Genomic DNA, 24234 nt, shown 5'->3' with positions numbered 1-24234 from the left:
CCTGTGGTAAGATCCTCTCTCCCAGCACTGAGGTTAAAGGCCAACATCTCATGACTTCTGAGACCACACCTGCTTTTTCTAATCTTTTCTGCACAAAAAACCCACCAAGAGCAGCAAATGGTTGGGGAATCCTACACCCTGCTAGGAAAAACATCCACCATATTTTTACAAAAAGAGTGGAATCTTGTTCTCCCTTTCTTAATATCAGCTTCAAAATATCAGGAAAACATCCTGGAAAGCCCCCAAAGCTGGTGGTAGTTGGCTCAGTGGACCCCTCACTCCTGTCAGGAAAAAGCACTAAGAGGTTTGGCCAATTACTAATAAATTTAAATGCCATAAAGACTCAAGGAGATCATATGAAGGTCACTTAGAAAAAGCAGGAAGAAAAGCAGGAGTCACCCCCTCCACAAACACATCGGAATAACTTGGGACTGCCGAGGAACTCAGTGGAATATAATGAAAGGTAAATTGAATCATGCTAAAACCAGGGACTTCAAACAGGACACAAGGTGAAACAATTTCCATAATATGTTATCCTAGAGAGAAGGAAAATCGCTACCCAAGAGACCCTATCAAATATTCAAGAGGGGGAAATATATATTTATATATAACCCCGACTGACAGAGTAAAATCCAAGATTTTATGCAACTGAAATAAATACTGAAGCTAAACAGAGGGGGGAAAACCAGAGATAGAATCAGTATTTCCAAACAGACCCTACAAAAATATTCCTTTCCTTTGTATGCATTTCTCAGATAAACAAGAGCCAAAACAACTCCCCAAAATCTCCTGACTGGGCTTTATCAAGACTTCAGGTCAGATATGGGAATACCAGGAATTACCAAAGCAGATTTCTTTATCCTGGAGGCCAGTTCAAGCCACCCCTCACTAAACCTGGCAAGGACCTCAGAACATGCAACTCCTGGGAGTTTTCATCCGTGGAGTGGGGTTTGGTTGGCATTTGCCCCGAATTTTCCTTGGAGTTTTCATGCGGAGTGGGATTTGGTTGTTTTTTTCCCTCAGTTTTCCTTGGAGCTTTCACCCACAGAGCAAGGTTTGGTTGCTTTTTCCCCCCTGGGTTTTGGTTGGGTGGGTTTTGCTCTCCTGTTCCAGGCTCAGGGTTCCCTTCCCGAGGAGCCAAACCTCGTCCATCCCCGTTTGCATTCCCAGCAAACACAAATGATGAAGCATCAGGCTTTGGAATGTCACTGTCTGTGTTAACCAGCCTCAAATAAATTAGACAACTTTGGCCTGGTTTACCTTCTCTGTAATATTATTTGGTAGATATTCAATTAAAACACATCCTGTAGGTGAAAGTGGAGGAAAACATTTCCAGCACGGCCATCGGTGCTGGTCGGAAGTGTTGCTAATTAGCCTCAAAGTACAAAACAGATTAGAAAAGTAGCAAAAAGCCCAGCTTTGTAAATGCCCAGAACGCTGGGCTGAATATTAAACAAAGCCCAGCAAGTTTTAATGTTGGGAGGCACAACTACAGGAAAAACTCTCCGGACTAGTAGCGAGTGTTACAGGTTAATGAGGAACATAGAAAGAGTGCACAGTAATTATCATACCCAGCACCTTCCCATCTGTGTTTGGATGGCTCTGGAATATAAACACAGTTGATCAGCATTAAGCCTGGAACTAATTACACATGTATTTCTATTTGCATACTGGCAGGATAAATATTGGAACCGGGAGAGTTTCCACCCCCCGTTCGCGGAACTGAGGAATATCCACCGCGAGTGCAAGGCAGGGAGGAAATTCAAATGTTCTAAGCACTAAAACAATTTGACTACAATCAATTTTCCATTTTCTGAAAGCTTCTAAATCCCCCTCATTCACCCAATTACTACTGTACTTAACCTAATGAAATTTTATTCCACGGGAACAATGCCATTCTCCGACGACAACAACAACAACAACAAAAAAAAATCGGAGCTTAAAAACTTCCAGACAAAGAATAAAACTCCCAGAGAAAAAGATGCAAATAAAACGACTATCGTAATCTTTTGTTTTTGGTTTGCAAGTAGGAAAGTGAGGGGAAACAAAGGGCTGGAACATAGCATCTGTCATATCAGAATATAAAAAGATGATCCTGGCAGCAAATGAAAAAGCTCTAATTCATTTGCAAATCAAGCTGCCAGTTCTATTTCAAGCTGGCGGGAACTGTCAAGAGTTAACAAGATAATCACTTTCAATCCTGCCTTCAATGGTACATTACACTGTTATTCCATTCAATAAGGCCCTTCTTTGGGGCACTGGATGAATGGTTTTCATTTCTAACTCGCACAAAAAGTTGCAAAAAAAAAAAAAAAAAATCCATGGGGCTTAAGGAAGAAATCCCTTTATGGGCATTTATCTGCCGGCACTTGCTCGGAGGCAAAATGAGATATTTGGATACATTGGTGGCCATTCACTTCCTCTATTCCTTCAGGCCCTCAGTCTGGTGATAAAAAAAAAAAAAAATCCCACAAGGAAACCTCAAGCCTGTTTAGTTTGGGGTTAGTTGGGGTTGGGTTTTTTTTTGAACTATCTGTGCACGTTAACCAAGTTCTGGAATAATCTCTGGTAAATACTTTACACCACACTGAGACAGCACCGTGTTTGAACGGCTCCATCTCTGCCTGAATTCAGTAGAAACTGGTCAAAAAATAGTAAATGCTCATGAAAATTCTGCTTAGGGAAACATTAACCAGTTCCTCATTAAATATTCAATCAAAATAAAGTTACCAATTAAAGGCATTCTGCCTCTGAAACCAGGCAATCTCCAATTGATCTGGATTCATTATTTGTTATTATTTTTTAAGACTGCGCTGTGAACTCTTCCCAAAAGGAGAAAAATCTTACAGAACTTTATTAAGTATTCAAAACTTATTTGCTGGCACCCAACTTTTTATCAATCTCTGTGAATAAAACACTTCTTGCTCTGGCTCATTGCTCGAAATTCATATTGTGAGATAAAACCTTGGTTATATTGTGCAGATGCTCATTCTGTTACTGAATATTCATATTGAAAGGTTGGACTTAATGAACTTGGAGGTCTTTTCCAACCTCAGTGATTCTACAGTGGCAATTTAAAGTTTTTATATTAACTTGGGAAACAAATCACAAATCTTTTTAATTCCTTTCTTTCTTTAATCCCCCAGAACAAAGTTAATATCTGTATTTAATATCTGAACTGAGTTCAGCTTCTCTAGCCTTGGGTCTGTTATCCATAACCAATGGCAAAGACAGCTGTACACATTTTTACTTTATTTTTTTAATCAGCAAAATCACTTTTCTCAAACTCAGGGACTCACCTCACCCATCACTTCTTATCCTATTTGCATAACTTAGATTTTTGATTGTTTTTATAACCCATCACTACAAGTCAGACAAACTCCTTCCATCTGCCCCTCAGGCAAATACTCCTTTAAATTAAGGGTTTCTTTTATGAGAAATCTAAACACCAGAATTTATCAGCTTTGGTTTTGTTCTTTGCACTTCACAAGTTTCTTCAAAGGTTTTAAACACAGAGATGTTCTTATAATTAAAAAAAAACAAACGACAGAGTAACAAACCCAAACCTGATATGCCTTTATCTATGTAGCACTAAAACAGTTGGTTTTGCTGCCCCACTGTCTCTGCTTCCTGAAAATAAAGAATATAAAATAAAAATTAAAAGTTCCCACACTTCGGGAGGACCTTGAAAGACCTTGGAAGGTCCTTGAAGGAGCAAAAGATGCTGCACTTGGAGCTGAAATGAACAGGAAGTGCCAGATGGATTTCAAAGAGCAGGTCAGGGTTTTAGGTGAGACTGAGGGAGTCCCAGAACAAGCCAGGAGCAAGTTGGGATGTGGTTCCTTCCTCTCCAGCAGCAGCAGCAGCAGGACCCTGGCACTGCTGGAAAACAAACAACTAATTAAAACAAGTAACAATAAACCAACAACTGATTGATTTCCACAGCTCAGGTGAAGGACCAGGATGACCCAGCAGCCCCAGGACACACAGATTTTAAAGCCAAAGACCAAAGAAAGGTAGTTCCACATTTCCATTATGACATTAAGGCCAGAGCAGCACTCTGGGGACCATGCTCAGCTCAGAGGACCCCACAAAGCACCACTTGGCTGAAATTCCACTGCCTGGGACTGCATTTGATCCAATTTTAGCCCAAAAACCTCGAGCTTTTTTAGGCCTCACCACTGGAAATGTTTTCCCACTGCCCCTCCTTGTGTCCCTGCAGTCAGGTTTGGTCCTTTGGTTTCATCCCTCGACATTCTCTCATCCGGCCTGAATTTCCCTCCCTGAGGGACACTTGGAATAGACTCTAAATGTTTCAAATATGTTGAAATGTCAGACAGCTTTCCATTCCTAGACAAGGTAAAAATTTTCCTTCTCCTGAAAAGATCTACTTGATCTCAGAATATTTAGTTTTTCTCTCCTCAACTCCCTCAGTTAAGAGAGTTTTTAGAGTTTCTGGTCATAAAAGCTTTGAGTTTCAGGCTTTATTTCACAATTAAACTTTTTTTTTTTTTTTTTTTTAATCACAACTCAATGTAGCCCTAAGGAAAACCTTTGGAAGTCTCTTGGTTTCTGTAAAACAGTCATTCCAAGAATCCAGTCTAACTTCCAGTAAGGAAGTTGTATCTCCTCCTGACAACTTCCACGTTGGGCTGTGTTGCAAGAGAAATTTGTACAATTTACAAAGGTAAAGTTGTTCAGGCTTGAGAGGAAATTAGTTCCTTGGCCACAAATAAAGGGAAAGAAATAACATTTCATCAAAATCAAATGAAAATAAAAATTCATTCCAAGTCTCAAGCACATCTGACCAAACCCAAGCCTAACAGACAGTGACAAAAATCACCTGAAAATGCTTTAAAAGTAATGAAAAGGTGAGGGGAAAAAAACCCAAATCAAACTCATTCCAGCTAAACTGCAGTCAGGGAGAAGAGGAGATGGACAGGGATCACTGAAGTGGTTCCATGCACAGCAGTGCCCACCTTGGTTTTTACAGCACTCAGTCCAAAAGAAGGCTGGCCACCTGTGGGCACCAAACCACCAAAGGCTGTAAGAGCACCTTCAAATACTCAGAATAACAAGGGTCAGAAACTCAAGTGCATCTTGATCTCAATATTTCAGAATTCAAGAATAAAGACCTTCAGAGTCGCCCCCAAAAAAAATCTGCTGCGCTTGGACCAAGTCAGAGGATTTGAACCTAAAACAGCCCCGTGGGGATTGTGGGAACAGGCTCATTCCTCAATTATCTCACAAGGCCACGAGTTCTCTGGAATCCAGGAGCAATTAACTCTCTCCTAATTGCACAGAAGCTCTAGACACCCAACACCAATCGCTCTGTACCTTGGTTATTTGTCCTTTCTTTCTCCAGTAATTTGCAATGGCCTCTGACTACATCAAATACAAGTCTGTTATTATCTGAGAACAATTAATCAATGTTGAAATTGCTTTTGGCCTTGTGTTTATTGCATATCTTCTGCAAGAGGAATTCCAGAAGCAACAGATGGAATCAGGATGTGCCTGGGCTGAAAACACCAGAATTTGATGTCCCACACGTTGTGGTGAGAAGAGGACACAGAAAGATCTTCAAGTGGCACTAAATCCCAATTTATGGGGTTTTTTTTAGAAAATGTCATAGCCTAAAAAAACCCCCAAACCTTCAAACTATCTCTGAACTCTTCATGTTCGTTGAGTTGCACCAAAACCTCCTTTAGGCTTCACATTTCTTTCACTATTAAGTTGTTACCACATCACATTGGTCTCACTCATTTTACTCTCTTGCTTTAAATAATATCCTTTTAATCTTTTACTGCCACGAAAAACCAACATCACCTATTTTATTTGGCGCTTCTCATTCCCAGCACTTCCCAGAGAAAGTCCAGTGTCTAGACCAGAAATCACGGAATCCCAGTGTGGTTTGGGTTGGAAGGGACCTTGAAGACCATCCAGTTCCAACCCCCACCACAGCCTGGGACACCTCCCACTAGAACCTTGCTAAGCATTTTGGATTTTGGCATTTCTTCAATGAAATTAAAAATATTAGTATTGCACATTATTGATTTGCCACCAACTGGACCAAAATTAGGTTTAAAAAAAAAAGGACAAAAATATAAAACATGTCTCGTTCTACAGCCAAGATTTCCCTCAAAGGTTATTTTTTTTTAAATAAAGCCAAGAGATTCCTGAAGAAATTAAGTACCATGAACATGGTAGGCTCCAAGAAAACTTGGATCTTAAGCAATTCGAAGCTTGAGGATTAAAACCAGCATTTCCTGTTGTACCTGCAAATCTTAGAGGTGAAATGAAACATTCTACAAAAAAAACTCTGAACAAATCAGTGGCCAGATCCTTTAAGAGGAGTCACAGAACATATAGAAAGACCTGGGAATGTGGATGATCCAGAAAAGAATTACTAATCTGCAAAAAACCCAGCGAATCTCCAACAACCACCTCGAGTTACAAACCCAACCAACAAATTGCAGTCCCCATCAAAGTCAACTCCAAGTTCCCAGCATTGCTCTTTGGCCTTCTCTGGGGAAATAAGCTGGAGTTGGATGTCTGTTGGTCCATAAAAGTCACCTTAATCCAGGTATTTTTAGCTGTACCTGGCTCAGCTCCCCTCAGTTCACACCTTTTAGGGAGGAGACATGTGGAATCTCCAGTGACCCCCCTCTGTGTGGACACTGAACTCTGCAGTGGAAATGATTTTATCTGTCACATGTCCCCTCCAGCACTCACCTACCTGCTGCTCAGGAAGGAATTCCTGCAATCCCTGAGGTTGGAAAAGCCCTCCCAGCCCATGGATCCCCCCTGTGCCCCATCCCCACCTTGTCCCCCAGCCCAGAGCACTGAGTGCCACGGCCAGGCCTTCCTTGGGCACCTCCAGGAGTGGGGACTCCAAATCTCCCTGGGCAGCCCCTGCCAGTGCCTGACAATCCTTTCTGTGACAAAATTCCTCCTGATGTCCAACCTGACCCTCCTCTAGTTGTCACAGAATCACTAAGGTAGGAAAGGACCTCCAAGGTCATCGAGTCCAACCATTCATGAAGCAGTGATGCTCTAAGACAACACCAAAGTGGGTTTGGTTTACATGAAAATGTCTTTTTTTACAGCAAAGTAAGGCCAACACCTTCAGGGTGGTAGAGTCAGTCCCAGAGCCCGTCCCAGTTCTGTGGGAATCCAGCTTTTATCACTTCTCAAAGAGGAGCAGCCACTCCAGCAGCAACCCCTTCATCAACAGAAAATTTCACCTCTCTGCGTGTTCCCAGAATTAAGGATTTTTCCCTACTTTATTACAACACTGCCCATAGTCCTCTTATTTCCCTCTTTGTAAGAAATGCATCCCAGACAGTCTTGCTGATGTTAATCAGAACAAGATTAATCATTTGCTAACTATGATCAGAAGGTGGTGGAGAACATTGAGTGCCTGTGCTCTGAAAGAGATTAAAGTCAGGCTTAAATAAAAATAATATAATAAATTCATAACACAGAATGACTGTGCAAAATCACAGAGTGAGCTACAGAAACAGCACATCGATATTGCTGGGAAAAAAAAAAGTCTCCTCTATTGGCTTTTCCCAGATTTTCAGTTTTGCCTGAAAGTTGCAATTTTAATATACAAGATTACGGTGTCTTGCAAAGAAGAGCCAGAAACTGGAACCATTCCAAGAAATCAAACACATTCAGGGGTTCAACACAATGCCCAGGACCGAGTGGCCTCTCACACAATGGGTGACAGGATAAGCCACTGCTTAACTTTCTGTTCCAGCAAGATACTGGAAAGTTCCGGCAATGTTTGCGCATAATAATTTCCAGTCCCTTAAAACAGGTCAGGATGTTCCAACAACGTAAAGAAATAACATATAACATTAATATATAGACATATATAGCCTTCCTCTGGTCATTGTGGCTTCCACTCACCCAGCTGTTAGGACGGGTGACTGTTACACCAGCACCAACTGCAGAGAACGGAAGAGACTGGGAGAATCATCTCAAAAAAGTTAAAAATCAAGTTGAAAACCTTGTACCTGTGTGCAACAGAGGGAAAAAGAGTTTAGTTATCTCTATATGTATTTTTACCCAGCAGCAGGAAGAAACACAGCGTTGCAAACACCCAAAGTGAACAACCACATTCAAACTCTACATAAAATAAGTGAAACCATTTAAACTATGGAGAGAAATTTGCAAACTCTGTCTGATATGTGGGATTTAAGGTGGACTCTTCCTTGTACATCTTAATGCCAGAAGTTGCACAAAGCAAGGATAAAACATCAGTAAAATGTCCAGTCTTTGTACATCTGACAGAGCCTAGCACATATTTCTTGGGGCACCAAAAAAAAAATTTAAAAGAATTAAAAATTGGTCCTTTTAAAGGCTTTCCTGCCCAGTCCGTGTATGGCACTCACATCATCCGTCGTGAGGAACGAGCAAGGCTGGAATCAGCACTGTCTGGAGCACCTCATCCACTTGCAGGACATCAGCAGACGTGACTTTTGAAGGACAAAAAGCCAAGTCCTCAGAAATATCTGAGGAGCCAAAACAGCCCAGTACCAGGTAGATATTTTTTAACAATTAAAACACAGACCCCAAAGTCAGAGCCGAGGGAATTCTCCATCTCTCGGATGTGGAATTGATCTGAATGCAAATACTTGACTCTTTTTAGCTGTGTTTGACTTTGAACTGAACGTCAATTAACGCCCAAACAAGATCCGTTCACTCCGTAAAAGATGCGAAGCAGATTCATCGGCCTTCCTTTAACAGCCACTCAGCAAAGCTCCACTCCCCTCTCCAGTGGTCACTTAAACCCTTCATCCTCACCACAAAACTCCCCCAGCCCTGGTTTTAAACCCCTTAAAGGAGCAAACAAGACAGCACATCAAATATGCTCCGAGCGTGGGCCCGCTCTGAAAAGCTGGGACCTGCGAGTGCTTCAGCTGCGACGCAGCCATTGAGCCATGGCCAATATAAGCTCATTTGAATAATCAATATGACAACCTTATTTTTCTAATGCAAACAGGATTGCTACAGTAAGGTGTCTCACTGCCACATCACAGTCATGGCCTCTTTTAACCCCTAATTAGATTTAGGCGATTATCCCTGCTCTTCCTTACAAGTGTACAGCCCGGATAAGGGATGACAAAAGCTATCTGCCACTTCCTCAGCCTTTGCAGGCTGCAGGTTATCCAGGGAGATACAGGGGAAGATCAGTAAACAATTGTTATTCATATCATCTCCAGTTGGAGGATAGTCCCAGTTTTCCATACATGCTCAGGGAAAATAGCCCAGAGCATTAGGTAAATGCAGAACGCTTAAGAACATCAGGGTTACACAGATGGAAATTCAAGGTGATGTTGGGGAATTATCTTTAATTCAAATTGGTTATCACAAAGAAAACTAGGGAGCCGTGGTTTGCTGCCTCAGACTGGGAACCCTGAGTTTGCAACAGATTTGTGCTCATTGTCTGCTGTGTAATAGTTCTAAAAAAAAAAAAAAAAAAAAGAGAAAAATCAAACTGGGAACCAGCAATCCCCAAAGAATTACATCGCTCAACAAAGTCCGAGCAGACAGAGAAGATCTATTACAGAAATGTAATCACATTTCATTTACAAGAACTCTTATCTCAAGCACTTAAACATAACATTTAAACAGTTTTCCATTTTATTGTGCTCAGTATTGGAGCTAATAAGATAGAAAAGTCTAATCACGTTAGCGACATTTCTATTGCATTACACAAACACAGCGCGGGATTAAAGGCACACCAGGAAAAGGGAGGATGATGCTCCACGGAAAACTGAGCTCCTCATTTCTCCTGGCAGAAGGAAATATCTCTGGGATCATGTGGGAGAACTGCCACGCTCAGATGAGATGTGTGTTCCCAAAATGTCTATTCCCACACCGCCTAAAAGAAGTGTTCCCTGCATATTATCCACATGAGAAGGTGTTGTGGAAGGAAAAGGGAAGTGCTCCCCTGTAGCAGGATCTTACTGGAAGGATCATTTATCCAAGGCAAGGCAAATTTTCAGAATTGCTTAAAAGACAGAGCTTTGAAAAGCACTGAAGGAGAATATATTTTTGAAAATCTTGTCTGTACTCGTCCCCACTAATTCCCAACACCTTCCCTGCTGGACACACACAACTGAGTCCCAAAGTTCCCTTTCAGATCACTCCCAGTTTGGAGTCACAGTCAAGACTGATGGGCTGGAGAGGGATGTGCAGTGGTACCCAGGAACCCCCCATGTCCTGGGCTCATCCCACAGCTTTTCCACCACTGAGAAGGACTGAAAGCTGAACTGCAGTGCCAGGAAAAGTTGCCAAAAGCCAGAACTCAAATGCAGCAACAAGAGCTAAAATCTGTCAGGATTTTATAGTTATATATTACAGCCTTTTACATGATGAAAATACAACTGAGGAGAGTTGGGGGGAGGAGAAAAACATTTGAAAGCTAACATGGTGCAATATGGAACATTCAACATTGGGCTTCTGTGACTATTTTTCATTTCTAAACTGTGTTTTAATCTGTACCTTATTAAAAATAAGCAAGCAAACCCTTCAATGTTTCCAATTAATCTCAATACAGATATTTCTCCAGAGCAGAGTTCTGTTATCTAACCTCCAAAGCTCATGGAAAGAGCTTCCAAGAAGCTCTGGGGTCTAAAGCGTGGTTTGGTTTATTAAACAAATTAATGGGTGGATTTTAATCTTTTGTCCTCCTCAATACAAAACACATTGTGACCTTTGAAATAAGATTTAATGGCTCCCACTCCATATAAACCTCTTCCTCCTCTTCCCTCTTCATTCTCCTGACTTACAGAGGGCCTGTCATAAATTAAATCCCAGTAGAAACTCATGTGCCAACGTTACCCAAGATTTCATCCAGGTTTTTTAAACACTATTTCACGTGGTCAGGAGAGGAAGGTTTTTACTTTAACGAGGTGGAAAAAAGGAGGAAATAAGAAAGGAAAAGGGCAGAGACAGACACATCCCCCCCATTCCCCATCACTCTGCTAAACCCTCTCCTATAAATCCATTGTCTGTATTTTCATAATATTTTTCAAAGTACAGAGCAATGTCCACCTGGAAGAATCAATGGCAAAGCCCCTTTTCCCACTCTGACATGATCCCATTAAGCAGCCTCAAAAGGTTCTGATCTGAGCAGCCAAGTCAGCCCTCGCTGATCGATTCCTTAATCCATCTGGAGAGAATGGACTGAGCTCGTGTTTCCATTTCAGCCCAGGAAGAAATCATTCCCAACATAATTCACCATTAAATGGGCCTTGTCTTACAAGAACTTCAGCTGCTGGGAGCAGATGAGGAGCGAGTCGGGATCCAGGAGAATCCCCAGCACAGTTAAAACGCTTCCTCTGGATCTTCCCATTCCCACCAGGAGACACCAAGGATGAAACTAGAGCCTGGAAGCAAATCATGGAATCCCAGAAGGGCTTGGGTTGGAAAGGAATTTAAAGGTTATCTCGTCCCACCCCCTGCCATGGGCAGGGACACCTTCCACTAGCCCAGGTTGCTCCAGCCTGGCCTTGGACACTTCCAGGGATGGGGCAGCCACACCTTCTCTGGGCAACCTGTGCCAGGGCCTCACCACCCTCACAGGGAACAATTTCTCTAATCTAAATCTCTCCCCTCTCCATTTAAAACCATTTCCTCTAGTCCTGTCACTTATCAACGATTTAGATGATTTCATTTAAGTTTTTCACCTTATTTTACAATTCAAAATAACAAAAAGATTCAAAATGAGACCTGCATTAGAAATACTTCTTTCAAGCACAGATGCTCCTCCTTCCCTTCCCAATCAAAAGCAATGGATGCTTTATAATGCCCATAGCAGGCGAGTTCCATTCCAGAAAACGCACTCTTTACCCAAAAAACAAGGTGGAACAAAGAGTTTAATACTTTAATGTGAAATTCAATTTTACCTTAGCATAGCATGTGTCTTGGATGGGGTTGTTTTGCTCTGAGGAGGCCGTTGGGTTGGGTTTGGTTTTTCCTGGGGTCTCCTGGTTTTTTGCTGGGACAAGGGGGTTTAGTTGCAGGTTGGGCAGAGCCCGGCCGAGGTGATTACTGTATCTCTGCTGCTCAGTATCTGCAGGGTGTCTCAGTGTCACTCCAACTCCTTAAACCCAGTAAAGAGATTACAGCTCCCACTAACTGGATTTTCACAGCTCTGGATCATTCCCTTTGGATTCCTCATGCACAGATTAAGAGAGGCCATTAAAACAATAGTCAGCTGCTCTCACAGTGCAAGGTGGAAAAAAAAAAACCAAAAAACCCCCCAAAACTCCATGTTTACATTCAGAGCCTGTGGTGTTTGCACATGTGGGCAACCAACACACCCTTCCAAGCAGGAATGCTCTGTATTTCAGGAATGATTCCACTAAAAACCCAAGATAATGCAAATTATATCCTTACAAAAGGACAATCATGGTGGCTGGCAGTTTTAAGGAGTGCAGAGTTTGGAAAATTTTAAACAGCTTAAAAAGAATGTGTGTCTTTGAAGATACTGCCTTCAAATGCATTCCAAAACCTATTTCTGGAAATTCAGAGAAGTATAATTCCCTCAACATAGTACACGAATTTAGCAGGGAAGCTCATCTAACAACCATCACTAACTGACAGTCTGAACCACAGAATTGGAACACAAAACTCAGATTTTTGTGCTAAGCACAGAAAGTACTTTAGTGAATGAAAATGAAACTGTTACTCTGGGCTAAAATCTATTTATTTTCCAGCCTCAGAGGTTCCCTGACACCTCCTGGACACTTTACAGACATGTACCATCCACACTGGGTTTTCCAGCTGTCTGGTACTGAAAAGAAAAGAAATCATCCCATATGCTGCTGCCTCACAGCCCATTAAATAACTGGCCAGGCTTTTGAGTCGGAAAAGGGGATTTTTAGCAAACAAAAAGAAAAACAAGGCCAACACAGCTCAGACAACAATAGCAACAAATCTCGGTCAAAGGCAAGTGACCCTCGAGCTGCTCTGGGCATCTGGAGGTCTCAGTCCTTTCCAGGGAAAACCCTCACTCTGCTTCCCATTAGCCTTTGGCTGACTTACTGCAGAGGAAACTGTCCTCATCTGGCCTCTCAGCTGCTTCCTCCTGCCTTCAACACCTCAACACCTCTGCCAGCAAAGCTCATCAACTCCTTTTCTCCCATCCTTAAAGTGCTCACACGCGCCCTCGGCACCCGGAGTCCGGGATACCCCCAGGAATCTTCCTCAGAATCCCTGGATGGGAACAGCCCAAACCACCCAGCTCCTTTTCCAGCAGACAACAAGGATTTTGAAAGGCAAAGTTACTCAATCTGTCTGCAGAAACCTCACCTCAGAGACCCACCACAAGCACAAGGTGACTTCTTTAGTTATGTTCATATTTGGACTGCCTTTGGGTTAGAGATAGAAAGGAAGGTGAAAGCAGGTAGAATGAATGAATGAATAAATAAATAAATAGAAGAGGCATTTTGCTTTTATTCTGGGTAAGTAACTCCTCTGCCATGACAATACATCTTAAAGATCCTCCAAAGCCCACAGGGAGTCAAAGGAAATGGCTGGACACCAGTTGGTCTGAAAGAGAAATATTCTTTTTCCCACCCACAACACTGCTTCTCATATAACCTTAAACCACCATGGCTCCAACTCTTTCAGTCAGGGAGCTTTAGGAAAATTTTGTGCAGTATCCTCAATCCTATTCAGGCTAAAAAGCATTCAGAAATAACAGCACCAGGGGCAGACCCACCTCTCATTTTTCCCTGCTGGCAAAACCCTTTTTCAGGGCCATGGCAGGAGGCAGGTGATAAAAGAGATTCTTTCCATGAAAGATAAAACAGAGCTAGAGAGTAATCAATTTTTAAGTCCTCTTTATTTACAGAAAGCTTTTTTTGCAAGTCTTTTGCAAGTCTTTACATTAACAAACAGCAGTTGCAGATTCCTTGCACGTTAGAACTATTTTCCAATAACCAAACTCTGGAAGAAAATGTACTAATTTCATACACTTTGAAACAAGAAAGTTATTCTCAGTCTCCAAAAGCAGCTGAAACACCTCAGATTTAGTGCCCAGAGCCAGCAACTTCCAATATCTTGGAATGGTTTGGGTTGGAAAAGACCTTGAAGCTCATCCAGTTCCACCCCCTGCCATGGGCAGAGACACCTTCCACTAAATATGAATAATCAATCCTGCTTTACTCTAAGAAGTATGCTATCAATTAATCAGTTTTGTTTAAAAAAAAGTGGTTTATACTGCAAAGATGTTATATATTTTATATATAATTATATATAAATATAGTATTACTATTAATATATAATATATAATTAATATATTTCATTACATGATATTAATATATAATTTAATAATATATATTAATTATGTATTATCGATTATGTATTAATTATATATTACTAATTCTATAGCATTGGTATATTATTAATAATATAATTATATTATAATATAATTATAGAGAAATATATATTATTTTTATATATTCTAATAATAATTCCTAACTTTCTTAGCAAATAGTCTTAAATACAAGAGTTGATGTTCATGGAACTATTAAGAAATTTAATGTATTAGTCCCCACCATTAAGTCAGTGCTGAATTTACAAATATTAACCTATCCCTTAGTTATGGGACCATAACTGGTCCCAACTGTTGTTAAAACCCAAGAGAATCAAAACAAAAAGAACATTCACGGGACCTATCGAAGCAATTGCTGAGAATAAACCATTTTAAGATGTTTTTATTTGTTTCTTTACAGCCAAACTCTTGGCAGCTCAGCGTGACCCAAACCCCAAATGTGGCCCAGGAACCTTCCCCCGGTCAAACCCTTCCCTCCACCACCGGGGAAAGGCAGCAAAGCCTCTCCAATTGTCTTTTCCAATCAATTTTGCATGAAAACACGTTATCCCAGCGCAGGGTTTCCCGCTGCCAGGCTGGGAGTGTGATAAATGTTTCATGCAAACAACAGCCCCCCGTCGGTGTCAGACCACGGCGCTCCCACGGCCCCGCTTTGATCCCGGCACGCACCACACAGGAGTCCTGAGCACCCCCCACTCCAGAACCTGTATGCAAATGAGGCCAAATTACCATAAATGTCTTCCCACTGCACAGTGTGGGAAGAGGGAAGGCAAAAATACTGCCGTGCCAAGCTCCAGGAGTGTCTGACTGCCGGCAGCTCCGAAAAGTCCAATATTCCCAATTTACTCCTGACATCTTAAGCCAAGCAACAAAAAGCTCATCAACAGGCACTGACCACCCATGTCCCATCCATGGAACCTTCCCGGGCACTGAGCATGGGAATCAAACTCCAAGGGCTTTGGGGATGTGCCACTGGGAAAAGGGGCCTACACAGAGGGACCTCAGTGCAGCTTTAAAGACTTAATGATGGAATTAAAGGGAAAAGTTAGGATTATATTTTAACAACAAACTTTTCAGTGCTGTAATATTGACAGGAAAAGGGGGAATGGCTTCATATGACAAAGAACATGGTTAGATGGGATATTGGGAAGAAATTGTTCCCTGTGAGGGTGGGGAGGCCCTGGCACAGGTTGCCCAGAGAAGCTGTGGCTGCCCCTGGATCCCTGGAAATGTCCAAGGTCAGGCTGGATGGGCCTTGGAGCAACCTGGGCTAGTGGAAGGTGTCCCTGCCCATGGCAGGGGGTGGGACAAGATAACCTTTAAATTCCCTTCCAATCCAATCCTTTCTGGGATCCTGGGATCTGTCCAAGGATTTCAGAAGCTGTGAACCAGTTAATGCCCAAATGCATCAATGACCTCGCCAAGTATCAGAAATTAAACTGGTCAGGTTTGATTAATGGGTCACCACTTCTTTTCTCATAACAACTGAGAAGCTGCTCTTAATTTATTCCATTAAAAATTGTCAAAATCACTTGAACCAGTAATCCAAAATTCCACTACGCAGAAGCAACGATGAAACCCATAAATCCAGCAAAATTATGTAAAGCCAGCAAGCTTTGAGTAGCTTTTCCTCCCAATCCCACAGTGAACGAGGAGCCTTATGAAAAGTGTCTCACATTGCCAGAACTTGCATTTTCTTTTAAGCTAATCAAGACTTCAAACATCAAAATTCAATGGCTCACACAAACATCACATTCAGCTTTACCAACTAATAAACAAGTTTTTAGTGTTTTTTTTAAGTCAAAAACTCGTAAGTACATAAGTCCAGGAAGACTATGACTAATTTTCCCATAATCAATCAAAACCCCATAGCAAAAGTCTAACATGAGATTTACTACTCCCTTCTGGAAAAGGGAAATTCATCCCAACCTGTCCCATTCCTTGGATGCAGAGACAAAGCTCTTCCCCTTTCATTCAGTGACCTTTTCTAATCAATGCCACTCATGTTTTTGCTTCAGCCCAGAGTTCATCCTCTTCCAAAAGATTCATTTTGCAGGGGAAGAAAATCAAAACCGAGAGAAGAAAAACAGGGACTGGGACAGTCAAATGTAGGGACAGATCAACTATTCTGGCAGAATGCAGAACAGTAAAGTTTTGGGTCTTTCAAACAAAAATTTAATAAAAAAAAAATCACTAGACTAAAATTTATCAGTAAAAACCAGACATCAGATGTCGATTATGCATCAGAAAGTTTTGCAGAGACGAAGATAATTCATCACAGAATGTATATCAGTCCTTATTTTATCAACTCCATCTATAACACTTCATAATGTATCAGTAAATGCAAAGAGCTCTGTCCAAATTACAAAGGTGTGGTAACAACTCGATTAACTTGTTAAACTTCCCCGGGAAGAGGAAAGTCCCCCCTTGTGTGTGCCAGGGACAGAGCAGGAGCACCAGCACAAAATCTGGTGTGTAACAGTGGTGCAAGGCAATGACAGGCACAGCATCCTCCTGCAGCCATGGGGAACCACCAGGGACCAATATTCATATCACAGACACAGAAATGGGATTGCAAACCTGGCTGGGGGACTGGGGGAACAGAAAAGGTTGAGAGGCCAGGACGTGCTTTTGCTTTGGACATGCTGCCAGCAGTTGTTGTTGAGAAAGAGCCATATCACAGATTGATTCTTTTTTATAGCCTTCCAGGTAATAAAGCTCTCTCTGCCATGCACTGCCAGAACACACACAGAAAGGGGGAGCACAGGTTGAACATGCAGGATGAGAGGAAACCAAAGCAAACTGGGCAGTTGGGATGACTTGCAAAATGGAAGGAAAAAAAAGCAGCACTGCAGGAGCTGACTGTGAACTAGTTAAGAACATTTCCTGCTACCTGCCTGTCAGCAGCTTTACTGTGCAAAGAGTCTTCCCTGGAAATGAAACAATCCTGATCATCTGAAAGGTGGATCAATTCTGTGTTCAGGAACATTTCCCAGGCTGTGCTGCTTTACCTTTCAAGTGAGCACAAAACTCTCCCAAAGCTCGACAGGCTGCTCTTCACACCAGGATTGGTGCCCAGGTACCATCAGGTGCTGTCCATGAGCTTCCCAGCCATAACCCTCCATCAGGGCTGCACAAACAGCACATCCCTTAAACCACTTCAGACTGGGAGAAGGGAGGAGTAACACAGCCCATCTCCACAGAACTGCTAAAACATCTCCAACAGACCAGAAGTTCAGTGCTCGCAGTTAAAGAATCACCACTGAAATGGAGAATGCCAAAGGACAATGACCAGAACAATTTTTTTTTAGTAATTTTCCTTTTCTACTCTTCAAATCCCTCTTGAGATGTTTCCTGTGAAGACAAGATCTACCTTGAGAGAATCTAAAGTCACCCCAAATTAAAAATCAAACACAAGCCTTTCCCCCTCACATCTACAAACACAAGCCAGGCACAGAAAAGACAATCATTGGTTTATATGAGCCCCAAACAAATAAAACCATTTTTCTCCTTAATTAAAAACCTGCAGTTTGATTCTCCACTCCAGAGGAACAGTAAAGTCCCAAATATACAACAACTCTCAGATAACCTGCAGTGCTGCCAAACTGAAATACCTTCTTTTATGCAAAGTTAAACTATAAAGTCAAGCAGCACCCGAGAATTTATGTTCCATCTTCTCACAATCTGGCTCTGGGATGATCTTCATTATAGCTTTAAAGTGGCTATTTTGAATAAATACATTCCAAACAGCTATAAATTTAAACTGAAAACTAGACCTGGTCCTTGATGTGCCTTTGAGGAAGGATCTACTCCAAGCACAGAGGTCAGAGGATTGTTTCCTCTACAGATTCCTGATGTTGGAGGTTCTGGAGAGGCTCTGGAGAGTGATGAGATACTTTCAGTGGTGATTTAGACACTGGATCTAGAAATTCATTCACGTGGACAGTCATCTCCAGTTGATTCCTCTCAGTATTTCACATCCAAACCTGCACCTGACAGGGATTTCATTTCTTCCTCATACTTCAGAGCAGGAAAGAAATGGGAATAATAATTTGGAAAAGCAGCACCATCGCTGTGTTGGTTATAGCAGAATAGGCCAGGAGGAAAAATAAAATACTTGGGTTTTTTCCTGTTCAAACTGGATCCAACTTAACCATGGAATCTCCCTGCTGCTGCAGGGGACACAGGGAAAGTTCCAGAAGTCAACAGACAAGAAATTCCCTCAGTTTGTGTTCCACCATCCTCCTCCCTCTACATCCATAACTCAAGGACAGGTGAGTTTACCCGGCCAAGGGGATCTTTTCTTTTCCACGCTTTTCACCCAAAAAGAAAATAGATACATAAATAAATGATGCAGGGGAAGAACAAGGAGAGCTTGGGAGGCCTGAGGAAGCCTCTGACAAAAACACAACTGGAAAACACCTCATTTTCCTGGAGCACAAACAAGGCAAAGAGAAACTCTCTTTGTTCCTACAGTTAATTCTCTCTCTGTGGTCAATAACAGAATATTTCATAGACAAATTTCAAATAACAACCCCATCAAAGGGATTTGTCTCCTCTGTATTCAAACATGTGGCTTTGCAAAGCCTTTCCCAAACACTGAAGTGGTGCTGATAAAGCCTCAATCTTCCAAATCACAAATAACAAATAAAGGGGCAAAGCTGCTCAGATCCATATTCTCGGCACAGACACACTTTGATCAGCATTTGATTAAACTGGAAAACATGTTGTGCCCCCTCAGAAAAGTTTATGAAGCACAGATGATATCAGCCCCAGCCAGGTATGGTTCACTCTGCAGTCTGATTGTGCTCCAAGGCAGAAATCCTTGTCCAAAGTCAGCCCCTGAGCTCAGAGGGAAAGGACTGAGGGCACAAAGTGTTTCTATATCAATTTGTACCCTTTGTCCCAATTCCCCTGGGAACAACCCAAAATTGGGCAATTTTGTAAGTTATCAAAATATAGAAATTAATTGCTCGCCTAAAAAAATGTTGTCTGGGCATTGTGTTCCTCCTGCAGCTCCTTCCTATTGATCCTTGTTCTAAAAGGACCTAGAGCCCAGCAGGATCCTCTGGGACACTGTTCAGTGGGATCCAAATCCAATGGGATTTGAGATGAGCTTCTACACAGAGCCTGGAAAACCTCTCACACCCCAAAGCCCAGACTGGTTTGGGTTGGAAGGACCTTAAAGATCATCCAGTGCCACTCCCCTGTCATGGGCAGGGACACTTCCCACCAGCCCAGGTTGCTCCAAGCCCTGTCCAACCTGGCCTTGGACACTCCCAGGGATGGGGCAGCCACAGCCTCTCTGGGCAACCTGTGCCAGGGCCTCACCACCCTCACAGGGTGGGGAAAAAATTGTAAATTAAACCATCCTTTAGTGGGAAATATTGTCCCATTCCATAATTTTGAAATCCTAAGAATCCCACCATTCAAACATTTTGAAGAACTTCCCCTTAGCCCATAAAAAACCATCACACAAGGGAAAATCATTCCGGGGTAAAACGACACCGACCCGTCGCCTGGTTCTCGTTACCATTCAATCACTTCTCACTTCACTTACCCGGACTTGGTGCCATAAATCTCCTTGTCCTTCCCTTTGCCCTTGTCCTTGGCTTTGTCCTTGTCCTTGTCCCTGCCCTTGCGCCGCTCCCTCTCCCGGGAGCCGCTGTGGGTCCTCCTGTGGCCGGACCTCTCGCTGCTCCGGCTGTAGGAACGCTGCCGGCCTCTGGACCTGGACCTGCACCAAAGCCACAGGGTCAGAGCCCAGCCACCACCCCCTGCCACTGCCACTGCACGTCAGAGCTGTTATCTGACCCAACCACGTCACACATTCCATGATTTAATGATAACATACTGCATTTAATAAATATAACACGTTAATAATGCAATATATTCAGTCATTTAATGCTTTGAAACTGTCCATTTATCTAAAGGGGGAAAGAAAGCATTGCTTCTACTTTGAAGGAAGAATATAAAATGTAATATATATATATCATATATAGAAATATATAAAATAACTTAAACCATACTACATAGGATTCATCCATCAACAAATTAATCTTGGAGTTTTGGGGAGGGAAGGGAAGGTTTGGGGAGGGAAGGGAAGGTTTGGGGAGGGAAGGGAAGGGAAGGGAATTTTTCTTGGAATATTAAACTTTAAATTCTTGAGTTCTAATCAGTTCAGCTTGGAAAATAAAGAATTTACAGCTGCTACTGTGCATTTACATATTAAATCCAATATCACTGTTTTGTTCCAACAAGACCCAGAAAAACCTGAAGTGATGGGTCCAAACCAACCTCCTGATGGCTGGACTTGGTCAACTTAGAAAATATAAAATTATATATATTATATAAATATATATATATAATATTATATAGATATATATAAAATACTATATAAATATAAAAATATTCCAACTCTGGAGGCCCAATAATGCAACAAACTGCCCACAGGTGCAGAGGTTTGTGCATCTCTTTGGGGTTTGGTTACCACGACTTGTAACTTGGGTTTCTCAGTTGAGTTCCTACATGGACATAGGACACTCCGTTCTCAACCATGTTATCCATTCCTCTGGGATAAATTTATGTTGTTCCTGATAAACTTCATTGAAAAAAAGATCAAGAAGTATTAGGATTGTTTCTAGATGTATCTGAAAAACCCTTTTCATTATTCCTGAATTTCTTTTGGAAGAGTTTCTAAATTTTATTTAATAATTTATCATGGATCAATACACCTTTTCCATGCTACATGAGCAAAAAAGGAGTATTTGGGAAAACAGCCAGTCAAGTTTGGGTTAGTTTTTATTCCAATGAACATCTGAACAACCTCTGTGGAAGGTGTCCCTGCCCATGGCAGGGGGTGGAACTGGATGGGCTTTAAGGTCCTTCCAACCCAAACCATGCTGGGATTCCACAATCCTATAGGAGTTCTGATGGCACCTCATGGAAAAACGAGAGGACTGGGGGAAGGACAATTTTTAAAACAGCGTCAAAAAAATGTCTTTAGCACCTCTTGGAATGCAAAACTCCCAAGGCCTTTAAAAGCCAAATCACACACACACACAGAAAAAAAAAAATCACTCCGGTTCAAAAGCAACAACTGCTTAATAAAACTCAACAATAGGCTGAGCAAAAGCAAATCCTGCCTCCAGATGAAGCCATAAATTACACTGGGGCAGAATGTTGTTCCTGAGCCTGGAATTTGTCCAGCACATGGGGGTTAATGTCCCTATTCCTGCCAGGAGCTCTCCAGCCCAGGCCCAGAGGTCAAACCTGGGCTCAGGTTTCCCTCAGCAGCTGCCACCTTGCAGCACCACAACCCCAATTATTGGTCCCACTATTAACACTTGTCCAGCAGATCAAATTACCCCTGACTGGTGTGTTATTAACCAGAGAAAACAGTTTTTCTGTCCCAAAATGGGTTTTTAGGATGTCATCACGAATTTATCCGTTCCTTCTTAGCCCTCAGGTAGAGGAATTTTTGACCTAAGAAATGATTCTGGATATTAAATCTAATTTTTTTGGTTGGCACAAAGATGGTGTTTCACTGTGATGAGGCAGCACAGATTTATAGAGCACTGCCCCAAATTCACCATTCCCAGGTAACCCTGATTTCTCAGAACTCTGAAGGTAAGATGCAAAGTCCAAAACAGCAAAAAAACTCAAAAAAAAAAACAAAAACAAAAAAAGGAGTCCTGTAGCAACACAAATCACCTTTAATTGATGCATGGCCATTCCTCACTTAAGGGTGTAGTCCTTCAAGCAGGAATAACTGAGGAATCTAAAATACTTACTGCTAGAGAATTTCTCAGCTCAAATCTGAACTTGATTTCACATATTCCTTCTCTAGGTGCAGACAAGAACAAATTCAGCTCAGACTAGCTGGATGCTCCAACCTCAGATTCCTGTTGGTTCCCATGTCTAAGCAGAACTAGTGGCAGGTGACATTTATACACAGAAAACAGCTTTGAAAAATTAGAGTTATTGCATCAAACTTGTGGTGCTGCCCTTACAGGAGCATTGACAAACTGACAAACAGTTTTCTCTCCAGAAGCTGCCACTGTTGTTTCACGTGCAACCCTTCACACCATAAAATCCATTATCCCAGAGCCCAAATCCTTGCTTCCCCTTTGGATTTCACACTTACAGGAAAGCCCTGACAGAGTTTGTGTTCCCTCTCCCAGGGACACAGGTGAGGAAGGCAGGTGAGTGTCACTGGGATATGAGTGAGGAGCTTCTCAAAAATGGGGAATTCTGCTCCACAGACTCCTCCAAAGAGGAGTTTTCCTGGATTTTCCATCATTGTACAAAATTCTTTGCCCCATCCCTGGAAGTGTCCAAGGCCAGGTTGGATGGGGCTTGGAGTAACCTGGGCTAGTGGAAGGTGTCCCTGCCCATGGCAGGGGTGGCACTGGATGGGCTTTAAGGTTCTTTCCAACCTGGCCTTGGACACTTCCAGGGATCCAGGGGCAACCACAGCTTCTCTGGGCAACCTGTGCCAGGGCCTCCCCACCCTCACAGCCAGGACTTCCTTCCCAATATTCCACCTAAACCTCCCTTCCTTCAGCTCCAGCCCACTCCCCCTTGTCCTGTCCCTCCACGCTCTTGTGAAATCCCTCTCCCCCCTTCTCTAAGCCCCCTTTTAATTCCTATTAAAGTATCTTGCAAGATCTACAGAACAGGAAATAAAGATAAAACTTGATCAAATGGAGCTACAGAGAGTCATCTGTGTCACTAATTCATCACTAAACAAGAACAAAAGTCCACAGATCTGACAGAGAAGAAAGATTTCCTATTTTATTACTGTTGAAAAATAACAAGAATCACGATTAGTCCTATTACAGCAAGTCCCAAAACGTTCAAATTATAGAACTACCAGAGAGAAAGAAGAAAAATGAAGCTGGAGAGTAAATTTGCAGCAGGGACCCCCCCCTTTCCCCCAAAGTGACACCCACCAACACCCACCCACCAAGCCAAAGGTTAAGTCATTTAGTCAAGTTCAAAGATCTTCAAAGAGCCCTTAGATCCAGATAAGCCCATATGTTCCCAAAATTCTGTGAAAAGCCATTACTTTCCAATCTGCTTTTCATGTCCGAGCTGCAGAACACACAGATGCTTGGCATGGCTCAGGATCCCGAAATTCCCACCCCGGATAATCCAGGCTCCCCCATCCCTTCCCCACCCTCCAGCCCTAGGAAAGGGCTTTTACTCCATCGACACTTGGGCCGCTTGTAAAAAAACTGAGAGTCTCCATAAAAGCCCATTCAGCGACTGCACAATAAGTGTTAATTTGCTAATTTCTTCACAGGTAATCAATTAAAATGTAAAATATTGGATAAAATTAGTTGCACTAAATTTCCCAGCTGCTCCATAAGCGTAATTAGTTTCACAAGGGCCATATGTATCCCGAGCAGAGACAGAGTTGAAACAAATAAGCGGATTTTAAAACAAGTTTGAGGAAATCTGCATTTAATTAGCAGGTGGGCACTACAACTGCATAATGTTTTTATACATTTATATTTATGAAGTGCCAGAAGATCTAAAGGCTTTTTAAAATGGCGTTTATTGTTTGAATGGGAACTGTTTTGCTGCATGCTAAAGTGATTTAAATCCTCCCAGCTCTGCTTTGAAAAAAATCATAAATGGTGAAAGAAAACATGTGGAAAACTGTAAAACTAGAAAGAATTTGCGACAGAAAGCAGAGACACATACCATAAGCAAAAGGAAACTACACTTAATTAAATGTACACTACATCTGGAATATCAGCCTAATAAAACGTGCAACTATTAATTTTCATTGTTCTGAAGGAAATGAGGTCAGTGGCGTTTAGTATTTCCCCAATTATGTTGCACTAAAGCTCTGAACTATATCTGAGAGG

At 42.0% G+C, this 24234-nt stretch overlaps 1 protein-coding gene across 2 annotated transcripts in view; it reads right to left on the bottom strand.

The window, feature by feature from the left end:
- Positions 1-24234, bottom strand: part of RSRC1 (arginine and serine rich coiled-coil 1) — a 104742-nt gene that overhangs the window by 61765 nt on the left and 18743 nt on the right. The window contains exon 3 of one of the 2 annotated variants that reach the window (XM_032698122.1): positions 19917-20093. The exons of the other annotated variant lie outside the window; for it this stretch is intronic. Within the exon in view, the coding sequence (XP_032554013.1) occupies positions 19917-20093 (177 nt within the window). The remainder of the gene's footprint in view (positions 1-19916; positions 20094-24234) is intronic. 2 annotated transcript variants of the gene reach the window in all.

This window comes from Chiroxiphia lanceolata, chromosome 10 (genome assembly GCF_009829145.1).
Source record: "Chiroxiphia lanceolata isolate bChiLan1 chromosome 10, bChiLan1.pri, whole genome shotgun sequence".
In the NCBI taxonomy this organism is placed as follows: Eukaryota; Metazoa; Chordata; class Aves; order Passeriformes; family Pipridae; genus Chiroxiphia; species Chiroxiphia lanceolata.
Note: the sequence above shows the minus strand (reverse complement) of the source record. Positions and strands in the feature narration are given on the sequence as shown.